Raw genomic sequence first — 18,018 nt, 5'->3', positions numbered from 1 at the left:
AAATCTAATGACATATTCTTAAAGTGTATGTAGCTGGGAGCAAAAGCCGACGATCAATTGAAAATTTTGACCTTTCATATTGAAGATATGGATTTTTATCCCCAAAAGACCTAATTTGTGTTGGTGTTTTGGAAAAAAATCCATATCTTCAATACGAAAGGTCAAAATTTTCAATTGATCATCGGCTTTTCATCCCACCTATACATACACTTAAAGTATAAATCATCAGATTTATAAAGTTTACTTCGAGTACTGTTAAATATCAAAAATATCAATTTTTAATAATTTGCCATAAAATGTGTATTATACATTGCAAATTTCCAAAAATTATTTGATATCAGAAGGACATTCTTCGTATTCAGAATGCAATTCGATATGTCTGGTGTGCTATAATGTCCCACAATAAATACTGTCCAAACGTTCATACCCCACCCCTTAATTCTTTATAATTATATTCAATGCGAAAAATAGGGGAGGTCGAAATAGTGGCCGGTAAGCCGGCCATTGGCCTGTAACTTTTTGGCCTGGCCGGTAACTTTTCTGACTGGCATCTAGTTGCCGGCACGGCTGGCCGGTAACTTTTTAAGATCAAGCCCGGCTGGCCTGTAACTTTTTGAGGCATATTTCGAACACTGGGGAGGTGATCTCAAAGACTGACATCCTGGCGCAACATAACAAGTCAATTCTTTTTTAAATAAAACCATTATACTGAAAATGAAATTTGCATCATAAAATCTAGGCTTCTTGAGTAATGGTAATTGAATGTTATTCAGACAGCCCGTAGCTTTTTTAATATGGAGTAACACACAAGACGTATGACGAGATAAGTTTTTTTTGTTTTTTTTTTACAATGACGAGATGTTTTTCTCAAAGAAGAACAAAAATGTGTGTTAATTTCGCATAAAAACCATTGTATAGCCTACACGGCAAAAACAGTGTACATAAAAATTCTTCTAATTAATTTGTAAACACGTTTAAACCTAGAAACCAACTGAATAATGCTATGTAAAAACCTAAATACGGATATTAAATTACCAGAAATCACATCATGCGCGTTTTTTTTTGGGGGAGGCTTTGGGTGCGCAGCCCCAGGGTAAAAGCAGGGGCGGCCAAAACGAAGGGGCGGCGGAAGAAGAAGGGGCGGCCAATACAGGGGCGGAAAAAACGAACGGGCGGCAAAAAGAATTAGTAAAAAAAAGCGGACAAAATGCTACTATACATCAAAATGTGTTGCTTTTAAGGCGCTAGCGCCTATAATCCCTTTATTTATTTATTTTTAAATTTTTTTTTTTTTTGCTCTTGACTTTTTCAAACCACCGAAAAAAAATTGGGTCAACCTTTTCGGGCTGTTGACGAAGGGGCGGCAAACTTGCATTTTCTTCTTTATTATTGTTTTTCAGATCAAATGAAATAAGTGAAGACATCTGCATGATAAAAAGGAGTCCGATGTATAAGATATATTCATGGTAAAATGAATGTTTTAAACAGTTCTCTCAGCAAAAATGTATAATTTGTATAACTCGACTTGATAAATTCATTTTTATATTCACAGATAGGCCTTGGGATCACTATTCTGCTGTCGTTGACTGTATTCATGTTGATATCCGCGGATATGATGCCTCCAACATCGGATAACTTTCCACTTATTGGTGAGTTGTCTGTCTGTCTGTCTGTCTGTCTGTCTGTCTCTCTGTCGGGGTGTCTAGCTGTATGTCTCTCTGTCTGTGTATATAGTTATGTCATACTCAATCCGAATATTTTTTGCATCCATGCGAGCTCTATATATCGAGCTGTGGCTGATTTATACCATAGATCCTGTTAAAATTATACCGTAATATTCTCAGAAACGAATGAACTGCATGAACACCCAATAAACACAAAACGTTTTACTGAAAATGTTTTAAAGTCGAGTTTGATATAAAGAATATCAAATGTTTTAATGACATTCAGCAGACCTTTTTTGAAAGCTTAATGCAAAACATTCTGACATAATGTTAATAAATGCTGACAAAATAGTTTTCCAAAATGTTAACCAAAACATTTTGCAATAACATTTTCAAAACATGAGATATAAAAGACCGAACAGCAGAATTAAAAGTAAAATAGTACCCAAATGAAATACCCAAGTTATAGCATTAATGAGATTGCAGAACGCATTCAATGGACAAAAAATGGAGGCAGATGGTACTACATTGAAATAAATAGGAAAATAAGAAAAACAAATCTTATCCTTCTACGATAAAAACTGTTATGCGATAAAACAAAGCGTCCCTGGGTGGGCTCGAACCACCAACCTTTCGGTTAACAGCCGAACGCGCTAACCGATTGTGCCACAGAGACACCTGTGTTTCGTCACAACAGAGTTATACGTAACTCATCTTATCGAGTTTTGCGGACTGAATTTATGATCAAATCCTTTCCAATTGAAAAAAAAATGAAAATATTCATAAGCATATATATGCAATTCATTCCATTTGGACATTAATGACATTCAGCAAACCTTTTTAAAAAACTTAATGCAAAACATTCTGACATAATGTTAATAAATGCTGCCAAAATAGTTTTCCAAAATGTTAACCAAAAACATTTTGCAATAACATTTTCAAAACATGAGAATATGGTTAATTGTATTGTTTTTAATTTATATCAAATGTTTTACAAATGTTTTTATGGGCCAAAACCAAAACGTGTTCATAACACGTTAAAAACGTTTGCGGGTTTGCTCAGCAGTTAAAAAAGTTTAACGACAAACTGGAAGACCGAACAGCAGAATTAAAAGTAAAATAATACCCATATGAAAATAGAATAGCATTAATGAGATTGCAGAACGCATTCAATGGACAAAAAATGGAGGCAGATGGTACTACATTGAAGTAAATAGGAAAATAAGAAAAACAAATCTTATCCTTCTACGATATAAACTGTGATGCGATAAAACAAAGCGTCCCTGGGTGGGCTCGAACCACCAACCTTTCGGTTAACAGCCGAACGCGCTAACCGATTGCGCCACAGAGACACCTGGTTTTCGTCACAACAAAGTTATATACGTAACTCATCTTATCACGCCAAAGTCGGTTATTTTATACAAGGGCAGGAAAAAGAGCCAAAATTTAAAACATGCATCATGCAGTCATGTCTACAGTAGAATTCACCACGACCTTTGCAGGACTTAAACCCCATTAAAAGCTATTAAACCTAGATAACACTCATTGAAAACAGCTCAACTATGTTAAATCAGATCTTCTCTGGTTAAATCCACAGCAAACACAAAAACGTTTTAAATAAGTTATATTTTGGCTTTTGGTTTAGGTAAAAACGTTTTAATAACATTAAAATGTCGGGTTATATAAAGGTCATGAAAACATTTTAAAACGTTTTGTATGAAAACACACTACAACAATATTTTTAGATATTTTCAAAAAATGTTATTGTAAACTATTTTTTGCAAAAAAATGTTTTTTTCAAAACCTTTTAATAACATTTAAATGTAGGGTTATATAAAGGTCATGAAAACGTTTTTAAAACGTTTTTGAAAATATTTTGTGCAAACATTTTTCGCAAAATAATTTTTCAAGTTTTCACGAATGTTTTTGGAATGTTATTAAAATGTTTTTATACCCTTTATATAACCCGACATTTAAACGTTTTCTGTAAAACATTTTCTGTAAAACATTTTTGTTTGCTGAGCAGTAGATTATCAAAAAATTTTTTTTTTTAAGGTTATGAAAACGTTTTATACTCTTAATATACCCTTTATATAACCCGACATTTAAACGTTTTCTGACAACCTTTTATAACCTTTTGCGAATGATGTCAAAAACGTTTTGTGTTTGCTGGGCCCAGCAAACACAGAAATGTTCTTAAAATGTTTTTTTCAAAACCTTTTAATAACATTTAAATGTCGGGTTATATAAAGGTCATGAAAACGTTTTTAAAACGTTATTGAAAATATTTTGTGCAAACATTTTTCGCCAAATATTTTTTCAAGTTTTCACGAATGTTTTTGGAATGTTATTAAAATGTTTTTATACCCTTTATATAACCCGACATTATACGTTTTCTGTAAAACATTTTTGTTTGCTGAGCAGTAGATTATCAAAAATGTTTTTAAGGTTATGAAAACGTTTTATACTCTTAATATACCCTTTATATAACCCGACATTTAAACGTTTTCTGTCAACCTTTTATAACCTTTTGCGAATGATGTCAAAAACGTTTTGTGTTTGCTGGGTACACATGTTTCTGTTTTACCTGTGCGGTACCGGTATTGCAATGAGCTGGTATTATAGTTTTAGTTGGGTAAACGATTATAAAGCAAACGGAAGGTAACAATACTCTGTGCGCATTTGTTTACGAAATGAGACAATAGTCTGCGTATTGTTAACCAGCATTCTTGAAAATGAGAAACATAATGGTTGTAGACTTAACACGGTTTGGATATATTTGAATATTTCCAAACACCTAAATTAACTTAAAATTTAGGACATGTTACAAAACTATATTTTCTAGAATTTCAGAGAACACTTTAAATATTGGCCGGTTGTTTTTCACACAGTGACGTTAACTAGGCAATGGCCTATACTTCTAACATACACTATTTGTAGAGGTCACGTGTCAATGGTGAGAGCACTGTTGTGTATAGGAAAACGGACAGTAACTGCAGTATGGTTAATTTTACAGAGCTTAAACAGAGCAGTCACAACACCAGTTTGGTGCGGCGGGGACCCAGTAATGACCAATTTATTAAATTCTGACCATCACTTGGCTCGTTGGATTCGTCCATAGTTAGAGGAGAAGAAGGAAGCCCACATAAGCAGATTGAACAGAATGTTTCATTCTGTTCCAAATATCAAAATATTAAATTTAAAACGTTCTTGGTTCTATGAATAGATCATATTATGCTGAATTCATATGCTAACCGATTGCGCCACAGAGACACCTGGTTTTCGTCACAACAAAGTTATATACGTAACTCATCTTATCACGCCAAAGTCGGTTATTTTAAACAAAGGCAGGAAAAAGAGCCAAAAATTTAAAACATGTTAAACAGAGCAGTCACAACACCAGTTTGGTGCGGAGGGGACCCAGTAATGACCAAATAAGTTCTGACCATCACTTGGCTCGTTGGATTTGTCCATACGTAAGTTAGTAAAAAAAATGTCTGATACGACTAATTAAAAGTAGTCATACAAGATATATTTTTTTTTATTCAAGGAAAATAATGCTGAATTTATGTATTTATAATGCTAAAAGAACGTTAATATTATTTCACATTAATTTGCATCATTTCAACATATTTTCATGACTTCTATATGATATTCAATTGATTTGTAAAGAATAAGAAATTGCATGACTAATGACGAATTTATGACTTTGCGATTTATCGTGATTTAATTAGTCATTTAAGTGCATTACTAATTGAATGACTACTTATTTTTCATGAACAAAGAACTGTTGTGTTATTCCATAATATGAGCACGTCTCTGTGGCGCAATTGGTTAGCGCGTTCGGCTGTTAACCGAAAGGTTGGTGGTTCGAGCCCACCCAGGGACGCTTTGTTTTTACACATAAATTTCTTATGCATTTTAACTCATACCCATGCATGCCCAGCAAATACAAAAATTTTTTAATTTTTTTTAAAATAAATTTGTTGTTTAGCTTTACATGCCGGGTTATATAAATGTCATGTCATGAATATGTTTTTAAAACGTATATGCGAACAACACTATACAAGAACATAAAAATATAATCATAATGTTATTGTAAAACCAATTTTGGGGAACATTTTGCACAATTTTGTGTGTTTTTGCCAATACTTAAATAACATTATTGTTAAGATTTTTTTCGCAGCATTAAGTTTTCAATATTTTTTTAAATGTTATGCACATTATTGTCAGGTCGTTAGGCCCATACTGTATTGAAATGGTAAAAACAGTATAATTAATAGTTTTTTGACTACTTAAAAAACCGCATAAACGGTCAAATTTAGGTCATCGTCATCCCTTATCCCTTAACAACTTGTGACAACTTTATTGAGGACTCCGATTAAGGCTCAGAATCTGAGCTATTTGGGGACAAATCGTTTTCCACTGAATATTTAGTCCAGTGATTTGAATCAGTGATTCTCAGTTATCTTTTAGCGATTGAAGTTAGGGACAAATCTTTCCCGATTCAGTGGAGGGGATTGGTCTGCATTGTTTTGCGGACTGAATTTATGATCAAATCCTTTCCAATTGAAAAAAAAATGAAAATATTCATAAGCTTATGCAATTCAATCCATTTGGCAGTATACATGAGTAACACCTGATTGGATGGTGAAATCAGTCTACAAAAAAGAGTACGAGTCAATCCAAAAATCCATTTCAATCTATTTTTTAAATCTACTTAGATTGATTCTTTTCATTAACCGTTAAAAGATTGCAAGGTGGCAATATTTTAGGTGAGGGATATTAATCGGACAGATCATTCCTCTCCCCGTCAATTTTGTTTTATTTCGTGTTTAGAAAATATTATAAGCTTTAAAATGGTATATCATTTATCAAACGATATCCAGAAGCGGGGTTATGGTTTGTTAAATGTTGCTTCTTCAACAAAATTGTACCTTTTTTCGTTTCTACATGTGTCTCTTTTTCCACATTGCTGGTAATAAATATCAAACAGTCATAATTGGCGGTCATTTCAAATCATCCCCAAGTCAACGAGGTTCAGGAATGTCCTCTCATTGTTAATTGTTGGTTATACATGGACAAAATACAATGCTTTGTAACCTACCACTTAAACAGGATTTATCCAAAGCAAACAAAGGTCAGAGCTATTAAGAATTCTATAGACATCTAAGGTAGAAGCTTATTATCCTCTTTAACAATAGGATTACTGATTGGTTCAAAAAGAGATACATGTCGCAGTCGCACTAACTTGAGGTACCTATGAATATACCTTCATGCACATTTGACACTGTAACTCAGAGAAATTTTACGGCTCATTCGTGGTGTACAGTCACATATATGGTATATGACCAACATGTATGGAATCGCAGGCTTAGATTTCTAGGGCCCCTATACCTATGCGCATTCTTTCGCCTGCCTGAGGAAGTACTGTCCTCTTCATATCACGTCATGGCAAAAGGAGACCTGAGAGTCCACGCAGTTCCTATCTAACATGTTAACCTACATCCAACATGTGCCGAAGATCGTATAGCTGATCGTTGTGCATGGAAATCTTGTGGTCGCCTGCTCCGAAGGACGATGATGATGATTGCGTAAAATACGTATAAGCAAGTTCATACATGGCAAGAAGGTTAAAAATATTCCAAGCTTTTATCCATTTCCAAGTTGGTGAAAAGAAAAAAGAAAATGAAGCATATTTTAGCACTGTCTTCGTTTTATTTATCACAACGCATCGGGTTATTCCATAACATAATCCACAAAATAGTTTTCCAATTTGAACAGCCGTATGGGTAAAGAGAGCAGACATGAAGACACACACATTATAGACGCTCAAAACCGAAATAAAGTAAAATATGACATGTCGGAGGTTTATAAAACCTCTGAAATATCATAGTTTTGATGGACTTTACATAAAACTTGTTCTTTCGATGAGTAACCAAAAGATATGATGTAGAAACCTGTTACGTTATTATCAACCATAGAGAGAGAGATATAGAGAGAGATGGATCAGTTTCAAGTTTTAATGCTCTTCGCGGATATAATGCTCCCATTCATCAGGCCATATTTTTCGTCGGTTTTAACCCATTATTTAATTACTATATAATGATGATTATAATACTTCTATATTGGTCTGGTACTGGTTCTTTAAAATAAAGATTCAATAAGGCTTTAAATGGCACTCTTTGCCCTCATGTCTATTATGGATCCTTCAAGAAGAAAAAACATGGATCTTTAAACTGAAAGAGCCCTTTATCATGTTTATATTTTTGTAAAAACCGCCTTTTGACTTTATCACATTTTGGGTACCATGTCATCCTTTATGACATAATAGTTAATACAGTATATTTGTTTGTCGGGAGGGGGGATGTTTGTCTGTTTGATTTCTTCTTTATCCTAGAAAACCTCATCCAGTAGTCTGTTCTTCAAAGACAATGTTTCATCGAATGCGTACCTTAATCATGTCGATGTTAAACACACCTGTAAAATAAGAAAAGCGAGCTGTTCTTCCATGAAAATGTTGATAGACATGATTTGTCTCCCATACAAATACACATTTTCACGAAAATGTCGGTAATTGTGGATGCATGTTGCTCTATTTATTCAAGGACTTATCTTACCTAGAAATACATATTTCTCAGGCTTGCACACATCGAAATCAAACGTGTGGAATTGCAATAGTTATTCTCATCAAGAAATAGTTTAGTATAGGCTTAAGGGATCTAAAATGAGCGTTTATTGAGTTTCGACAGTATTTTTTGTGGGACATGAGAGCACCTCAGACCTATCGAATAGCATTTTGATTACGAAGCATGTCTTTCTGATATCAAATAATTTTCATTTTTTGAAAATCACAATATAATACAAATTTTATGACAAATTATAAAAATTTGATATTTTTCAAATTTTGATATATAACAGTCCTCGAAGTAAATTATATAAATCTAATGATATATTCTTAAAGTGTATGTAGCAGGGAGGAAAAGCCGACAGTCAATTGAAAATTTTGACCTTTCATATTGAAGATATGGATTTTTTCCCAAAACGACCTAATTTTTTTGGTGTTTTGGGAAAAAAATCCATATCTTCAATACGAAAGGTCAAAATTTTCAATTGATCGTCGGCTTTTCATCCCACCTACATACACTTTAAGTATAAATCATCAGATTTATAAAGTTCACTTCAAGTACTGTTAAATATCAAAAATATCAATTTTTAATGATTTGCCATAAAATGTGTATTAAATTGCGAATTTGAAAAATCAAAATTATTTGATATCAGAATGACATTCTTCGTATTCAGAATGCAATTCGATATGTCTGATGTGCTCTAATGTCCCAAAATAAATACTGTCCAAACGTTCATACCCCAGCCCTTAATGTACAGCAATGTATAGCAAACTGACAAAGATAATGCGAAATCAAAACGGGAATGTTATAAGACCGAAGTTCCCGTTTTGAAATTCGTAAATGTGTGTCTGTGTTTGCCTTTATGTTTGCAACAGAAAACTAGTATCAGTTAAGATATGCCTTTTATCATTAGAGCGAAAGTCACAATTTCGATATAATTTTGTACTCTTAAAAGTCGTGAAATGTGGTTAAAAGTTTCAGTTATTTAAATCAAAGGAGTTGAGGCAACACGTATGTTTTGTGATGTTTGCAATGTTATGTATATTACCAGATTTTGTATCATATACTATAAGCATGGTTGATGGTGTGACGTTAACTCGGTGGCGTAAGTGATCATTAAGATGTAATATACGGTATTCCATTTATTTCATTTCGCCAACATTTATGTAAAAAGAGTCACCATTAGCAGGTCATAGCGACAACCGATATCGTAGTCGCGACTACCAACATTATAGTTAATTGCGACTACGACAATTGGCGTATTAGTCGAGTTCGTGCAACCCAACGATACATGTTGCCCTTCTGTGTTGACAGTTGTGCTTTAAATTGCATGGATCTTAAATCCCATCTGCCAAAAATATGGTGGACCAAAATACCATATAAATTGTGTTGTTGACAACATTTTACCACAAAGATTATGAAATATCCCTTGTATTTCTAGATTTACCATATAATCCAGTAAAATTGATACAAAATAAAATTGATCTTCTTTATGCCTATTTTGGGTCAAATTCAAATATGGTAATAGTACTTGGAATACTCGTAAATTTACGGGAAGTATGTACAGAAAAGGTAATCTTTTACAGTGTAAAATGATATAAGAAGATTGGGACATTTTATTTCTCACGCCAGTGTATATTGATTAAGATCTGAGATTTGATTTGATTTTAAGACGATTTATACCAAACCCTTTCCTAGTTTATGACTAATGTTTACCATGTAATGTTTGTCTTATTGCAGCTCAATTTTACACATCAACCATGGTCCTGGTGGCATCTTCCATCGGGATGTCGGTTATCGTGTTGAATTTCAACCATCGTGGACCTAAGGCGACTAAAGCACCTAAGTGGATGAGATCACTGCTGCTTGGAAAACTCGCCAAGATTCTTTTAATTAGTGGCGGCAATTACAGTAAAGGTATATAAAAGTTTCATCATTCTTCATCGGAATATACGCTAGCGAAGTGATGTCATAATCGGATACCATAGCAATAGGTGAAACAGTTTTGAATATACCGCACTGCACTGGTACGTTTACGTGGTACCTCTGCATTGAACCATATCATGCTGATCACTCGCACATGTAAGATTAGTATCTTTAGTATCTTTGTTTTCACCTATTGCTACTGATGCGATTTATTAAGTCACTTCGCCAGCGTGGAAGCCGGTATTCCTCCACTAACAAACAGTGGTGTAGTCAGGGGCCATGGGGGAAGGGAACTAGATGACTTTTGGGGGTGGCAAAATTTGACGAAAAATGACACACAAAAAAGCCTAAAAAATCTAAAATATCACGAAGCGCTAGATTCTGGTGCTTGACGGACGAGTCAGGGGAGTAGCCAGGAGATCGAAAGTTTTTGGAGAGAAAACGTGCCATTAAAATGACTAAAAATGGGACACAAAATTGGCAAATGGGGACGAAAATTTGGCCTTGCTCCATCATCACACTAAAATTCTGGCTATACCGGTACGCGTTAACGAGCCCCCGCAATGTAATTTTTGTACTCACCGTAAAATTGAGTTTGCTTGCAATTCCTCTGAACATGGGGAGTATTATACACGTACGAAACCCCGGGAGCTGATCCTGGTTGTGATGGTTTTATATATATGTAGGTTGATTGGGGCTCTGCGCCTGTATAGAGTTGCTATTATGGTTTATAGGGTGTTTGTATAGTCAGAAATTCCTGTGAATTTAGTGTAGCAGTGCTTGTGGGTTTATGAATGCAGAGCTTAAATAACGCACTTTAAATCACTTTTTTTTTACAACGTTCAAGTTTTTTTTCTCCTCTTTTTCCCCAAACTTTCTCCATTTTTTTATTCAGAAGAAGCATGTCAGCAAGAAGGTCCTCGACGACGTGAAGAAGGACCAGCCTGCATAGAAGAATGCATGGATGATCTCTGTGGCGCAACACCCAAAGGTTCCAACGGCGAACTTGTGCTCGTACCCTACGATACCAATCCTCAATTCTCCCCTAGTCCACTCTCCCCGCCCGACAATGGTGATAAGACCCTCCCGTCCCCCGCCTCGGATACATCGTGCAATGGCGGTAATAAGGAGTTTATCGAGAGACAACTGAGGTCTATATCAAGTAATCTGCAGCACCTTGTGGATCACCATCGCGAGAAGGACGAAGAAGACGACATCTTAGATGAATGGAAGGTATTAGCTACCGCTGTGGATAGACTATGCTTGATTATCTTCCTTACAGGGTCGCTTATCTTGATGTTTACCTTGACAATGGAGCTGGTGAGGCGTACTGGTGAAGATGATGCTCTTCCTGGTATGGGCGCGGATGATAAGTCGATTGAGCTTCCGCGAAAGGACTGAGACGGATCGGTTATAATGTGGCATAATGGTGCGTCTTATTTACTTCGAAGAAATTAGATACACCCTTTTATAATTGAAGACCGAATTAAAAGGACTAGTTTGCGTATGACGTCCTGTCAACGAGATCAAAAATGCCGTACTGCGCAGGTCAGCAACCAATCACACCGCACCTTTGCACTGACGTCAGATGCAAACTATAGTCTGTTTAATTCGGTCTTCAATTATACCATTTTGGGGCCATGTAGCTCTTTTGATGAGGATAGTTGCCGGGATGAAGAGCTCCGCAAAAGCTTTATATTAAATTAAAGGTCTTTAGTACCATAATGATGGCTTTTACAAATATTGAAAGAGTCTATATACCAGAAATTGCATGAGTTTCTAAAGGTGGTCAGGTGAGCCAACAATAGTCAGATAGTGTATTTTGTTTGGCTCTGGAGAAAAGACTCTTACCTCTGGAGACGAAGTTTCTCTTTAGATCAAAAGAGGCTTTGACTCTGCAGAACAAGCTCCATATAGTATGCAACCTGTTTCTTTTGTAAGACTTATGCATTTGTCTAATTAGGCTATTCCAGTTAAAATCATACCCCCCTCCCTGGAAGACATGTCCTTAATCTTCCACAGGGAATGGGCTACTTTACCTTAGGAATGAAGTTTTCCTTACGGGGGAGTGTCGATTTCAAAATGGAAAAGCCCATTCTACATCTTGGGAAGAAAATTAAATAAAGATAAATTGTAAGCGATGGTGAGATCGAGAAAAGTAATGGATTGAACCTAGTAAGTGTTGCGCACAGTGCTGTACAGATACATTCTTCTTTGTGGGCCATGTGTGGCTGATAAAAAAGGTGATAATTATGTGCTTTATTTGAATGCACGTATATTGTAAACAGTGCAGTGGCGTACTGACCGAAAATTCCAGGGGGTGGGGACCCAAGTTGAAAGCTTCCTATTAGCTGTCGTTACATATTGTCTCCACCAAATAAATGTCCACGAACCGTGTTCAAATGCGTTAAAACGTGAATTCTATAGGTACAAATGGAGTTAAATATGGAGTTATTTGTTATTATTTGTTAAAGGCCAAAAATGAAGATGTAAATCACATATGTCCCGGATTTTTGACCGATGGTGCTGTGTCCCTTCACCCTATATACCCTACCCCATCCCACCCCGAGAGGTTGGTACGCCACTGCTTTTAGATTTAGATTTATTAGTTGTCATGAACATTATTAATATAGGAACATTGTATAGGCGCTATGCCTGTAATTATTAGCGTAAGTATGCACTAACAAAAGGTAGTTCTTCAAGTTGGGAACAGTTTCATTTTGAAATAAATCGAGATACATTTTATTACAATCAACTTCAATTTATATTTTGTGGATTGTGAAATCAAAAAAAAAATGCTATATTGTTGTGCATGGGTGTTAGTTTGGCAGAAGCATTCAAATTTAGGCGGGGGACGAGCATATTTCGGTCTTACTGCCATATTTGGGCGCGAAAATGTTTCAATTGTAGCCTGAAACGAATAGAAGGTGAATTTTGCTATTTGATGGGCCATTCGCGCGCGCGCAATTTATGTTTACAATAATTGTACCATATTTTGCAGAAAACACGGTGTGTCACGGACTAAAAAGAAAGATGCACAGGACGTATCATGATTATTGCTTTAATATTTCATCTATTCTGAATTCCTTGGAAAAATGTAGGGGAGAGGCGTATCCCCTCTGTTCCCCACTCTTCCGTCGCCTAGGGGCCTATGTTGTTTGGTCGACAAAATGGAGAAAAAGAACCTATCCCTGACAGTAGCTCCACGTATATCATGATATAGCACGGAGAAGGAAGTTAGTCAGTCGGAGCCAAAGCTACTAAATAATACACCGGGACTATCATGTCTGTCACACCCGTCCGAGTTCTATAATAGCGCCTTGACTCGAATTGCCTCAATATTAACAAAGTTTTCCGTATTAAATTAATCCGTTTTTCACAAATTAATGCTTATTGTTTTAAGAATATATTTTGATTCTATCATCATCTATAGGTTTGAGTAGATATCTACGAAATAGAATATTTCCTAAAATTCAATTGTTTCCAATTTTGCGTTTGCGAGTTGCATCCATGATGCAATTAAAATTGGGATGGCATGATGGGTGATATATCTTTTGCAGTAGCGGCACCACCGCGTTGATTATGATGCAATTCAAATTATTGAATTCGCGTTTGAAATCTTGCTATGGACATTATATTTCAAGGGTTGAGATTTTTGAGAACCAGAAAACTCACAAATAATTCCTTTGTAAGTTATGGCTCTCTGGTTATCAACCCTTGATTTATAAGTTTTCATTTGTTTTGTATCTCATTTATGATAGTTTGTCTGTTTCTTCAATTGTACAAAAAATGTATAATACTGCGACTTTAACATCTTGTTTAGATATTGCCGTTATCTGGTTATAAATCCTTATTTCAGGGCACATCTAGGAAGGCTAGTACATCAAGAAAAGGACTCACGAATGCGTTTCATAGCACGTCAATGTACGCCGTGCACCCGCCTGTGCTGGCGGCGTGGAATGTATGCCTTGAATGCCTGTGCTGCATGGCGGCGCAGCGTGCATGGATTGTTGTGCTAAAGCACTCGTGGGTCCTGCTCGACGGACTAAGCATGCTAAGCAATCCTTCAAACTAATAATGGGACTATGGTAAAGCCAAGAATTTTCTGCTTTACAAATGCTAAATTCCGCTTTTCTCCGCTTTGTAATTTTAGCACATTTCTGACATAATAAAATTTCACAAGAATCCATCGAGTAGCAGCGCAATGCACGTGTCTGAGTCATGTTGAAACTAATGTTAATTCAATGCATTGAAATCGAATTGAATTGAAATGAATTTTGGGCGATTTTCATTTCAATGCATTGGAATTGAATTGGAATCGAAATGAGTGGGCTTGTACATGAATTGAATTGTATTGGAATTGAAATCATCGTGACCAATGAAGAATTGAATTGGATTGGAATTGAAATCATGTTGAGTGATGAAGAATGAAGTGGAATTGAAATGAAATTCAGCTTTGATTTCAATTCAGCATTTCAATTCACAAGCAGATGTCTGTGATTCCAGAGCATTCCATCAGTAAAAAGTGCCCAAGTGAACTTGCCAAAGATCTCAAACTTTTGGCACTAATCATAAAGCCCCTATTTTTCTCAAGCTCCTAATTTTTATGCTCAAAAGTCATTGTACATTTGAACAAATTGTGAGAAAACCATTAAAGAAAATGCTTATATCTTTGACAGCTTTTTTCACACTTTTCCAAAAGTACAAGGATATTGGGTGTAAAATCTTAAGGGGAGCAGGAGACAAGTAGGGGCTATCTAATAGTATCAAAACCTTGATTTTTGACATCTTTGAGGTCAGTGTGGGGACAGGGTCTCATTATCTATCGTACCACACACCTTAAGTTTAGAAAATAATATGCATGGTGGACTAGGAAGTCAGTCACCTAAGAACTATAAGAAGTTCCAACTTCCAAAGTTTCATAAAATAGGACCTAGAGGTCAAGAATCACTCGCATTGTTTGAATGTGAAAAGTGAGTGCTTTTGTGGCAAGTAGTGTACTTGATTTTGACTGTGTGTTGCTGACTCAAGTGTTATAAAATTGGTAGTAAAATTTAAAACATGCACTGCAAAAACAGTGTTTAGATATTAAACACCATTCTAGACACCACCTTGTCCTCGATTTGTAAACATGTCATAAATGCTAAACATGTTTAGTAATTTGATGCCTTGTATTGTGTTTAGATATTAAACACCTGATGTTTTGAAGTTTGACATTTGTGTTTAGATTTTACATATGTGTTTACAAATCGAGGACAAAAAAGTGTTCAATCTCTAGACACAGTTTTTGCAGTACGCCTTTGGTCAATTAACACAAACTGCAACTGTATTGGAATTGGAATTGAATTGGAATTGAAATGAATGCTCAGAATTGAATTGAAATTGATTAGCTGTTAATTTCACTGCATTGGATTGGAATTGAATTGAAATCATTTTGAAATTGAAAAATTGAATTGGAATCGAATTGAATTAATTCTAAAGCAAGGTGGATTGAATTGGAATTGAATAGCAATACTGCAGGTGTAGAAAGAATTGAATTTGAATAGAATTGAAATCAATTTTCTGGAGTGAAATAACAATAGTTGAAACACGTTCAAAAGGTTGGGAAAGCCCCAAGAGCTATTTTTAATTGTATTTTTTTCTTTTTTTAGGTCATTTTTGCTTCTTTTTTTAAATTTTTTTCTCAGAAATGCGTTTTCCGCTTTACCTCCGAATTCCGCGGAAAATTCTTGGTTTTAGACTATGGGAGTAAGCAATAATTCGAGCATTCAATACGAACGCTTTGAATGTATATCGCATGCACCAAGTTATGGAAATACAGTAAGTAATCATTAATATAATATTTTGATTAGACAATAACATTATAATGATGACAATAAACGCTATTTTTAAAGTCCATCGATGATGTTCAGAATTATATTACTAGTGTACGTCGTTTAACATCATACAGATCGACATAATATCTTTGACAATATTAATAATTCATAAGAGAATTTGTAAATGTTTATCATGGTTACAGGTGTAGGCCTATAAGTATAAGGATTAAGTTTTCATGTGTTCATAAGAAATTGTTTAATGTAACTAAAATGTATTTACTTTAATTATCTTAATTAAGTATTGAGAATACAGAGAAAGAAAACGGTATAATATTATTTGTAAAATTCATCGCACTATTATGTGGATTATCGTATTGTCTGCGCCATACAGGTATTCCTTGCTGGGTATCTTCATTTACACGCGCGCATTTTCAACTAAAATTTAGAACTTTGAGACCCTCTTTTGCTGAAGTTGCCATATGCATGCATTTGGAACAGGAATTATACCGCGCAATTTGGACGCTACCTCAATGATGCGTAGTTTGGGCAGGCCTCGGCGGTGTTTTCCGAATTGTACAGTCAAAAGTTTGACGCTTCCTCAATGATGCGCATGTCAGGCGCCTGTGTTTTCCGAATTGTACAGTCAAAGTTTAACCATATTTATCCTAAACACAAAAAATCTACATTTTGCATGTATTTTTTAGTTGGAATAATAAATGCATCTTACGCACAGCTGCAATAGTTACAATTAAGCCTGCCATTAAAATAACAAGACAATTTTATCAAGCATTCAGCGCGTGTGTTCTCAAAATGGCGTAAATACTTCCCGGAATTACACCAGGCATGTATCATGTATAGCCTACTGTTTCGAACGCTCTATCACATCATGTATGATTGAGCTCATTTCGCGGAAACATAACGCTTGTCTAAGGGACCGATCGTTATTTACGGCAGGGGGGGGGGGGGGGATGGGTGTTTTGGCAAAAATATCGACAAAAATTTCGCGTTCCCCCCTCGCGTCCGCTCAAAATTTTCGCGTTCCCCTTGTTTTCCCAATTTTCTCCATTTAAAATTTAACAATCCCCCTCCTGGTTCAACTAAAATTTCAGGTTCCCCCCTCAAGACCACAAACAAATTTCGTGTTCCCCCCTAAATAATACTGCGACTTTAACATCTTGTTTAGATATTGCCGTTATCTGGTTATAAATCCTTATTTCAGGACACATCTAGGAAGGCTAGTACATCAAGAAAATGACTCACGAGTGCGTTTCATAGCACGTCAATGTATACGCCGTGCACCCGCCTGTGCTGGCGGCGTGGAATGTAGGCCTTGAATGCCTGTGCTGCATGGCGGCGCGGCGTGGATTGTTGTCAAGACCACAAACAAATTTCGTGTTCCCCCTAAATTTACCAATTCCCCCCCCTGCCATAAATAACGATCGCTCCCTAAAGAGCATAAAATTCGCCTATATAAGTATGCTGAGATGTAGCCCCCCCCCCCCTATGCCTTCATCTTGATAGATTTTATGGTGCGATTTCATGGCTCATGCGATCGGCATGATAGATTCCGGGTTCCAGTCCACGTCCGCTGAACGGTTTCGTGTTATGTTTATGCATAGGATTATGTTTATGGTTAGGATTAGTTTTAGGGCAAGGGTTAGAGTTCATAAAAAGCTATATGCCTCTTCGGACTATCGACTTGTAATCCCCGGTCGGTCCACGCTCATTTTGCGGTGCGAATTTGTCTCGGATAATTTTTTGTTCTCATATTGTATTTTTTGGACACAAATATCGATCAAATGTTTTTAAAGAATTTTGGTGGAAGAATTGTGTGATTATCGATTTAAATTGGTGAAGATATTTCAATATTTGTATGAGAAAATACAAGTTTTGAGCATCTCGAAATAATTTTGACTGAGCTTGACTGGGGGAGGGAGAACCACATTCAGAGACATACTATTTTGGGCCTAATGCGGCCCATGC

General features: G+C 35.8%; 1 protein-coding gene and 3 non-coding genes across 4 annotated transcripts in view; 2 read left to right on the top strand and 2 right to left on the bottom strand.

The window, feature by feature from the left end:
• The window catches only part of LOC140146711 (neuronal acetylcholine receptor subunit alpha-7-like), a 73,885-nt gene extending 61,205 nt beyond the window's left edge, over nt 1-12,680 (top strand). The window contains exons 7-9 of the mRNA XM_072168584.1: nt 1,553-1,649; nt 10,034-10,210; nt 11,115-12,680. Of these exons, the coding sequence (XP_072024685.1) occupies nt 1,553-1,649; nt 10,034-10,210; nt 11,115-11,620 (780 nt within the window). The 3' untranslated portion in view covers nt 11,621-12,680. The remainder of the gene's footprint in view (nt 1-1,552; nt 1,650-10,033; nt 10,211-11,114) is intronic.
• On the bottom strand, nt 2,267-2,340 carry Trnan-guu (transfer RNA asparagine (anticodon GUU)). Its single transcript has one exon. It is a non-coding gene; the product is annotated as a tRNA-Asn (tRNA).
• On the bottom strand, nt 2,943-3,016 carry Trnan-guu (transfer RNA asparagine (anticodon GUU)). The gene has a single exon. It is a non-coding gene; the product is annotated as a tRNA-Asn (tRNA).
• Nucleotides 5,480-5,553, top strand: Trnan-guu (transfer RNA asparagine (anticodon GUU)). The gene has a single exon. It is a non-coding gene; the product is annotated as a tRNA-Asn (tRNA).
• Nucleotides 12,681-18,018: the final 5,338 nt, after the last annotated feature.

Source organism: Amphiura filiformis, chromosome 2 (assembly GCF_039555335.1).
Source record: "Amphiura filiformis chromosome 2, Afil_fr2py, whole genome shotgun sequence".
NCBI lineage: Eukaryota > Metazoa > Echinodermata > Ophiuroidea > Amphilepidida > Amphiuridae > Amphiura > Amphiura filiformis.
This window is presented reverse-complemented; position numbering and strand designations above follow the sequence as displayed.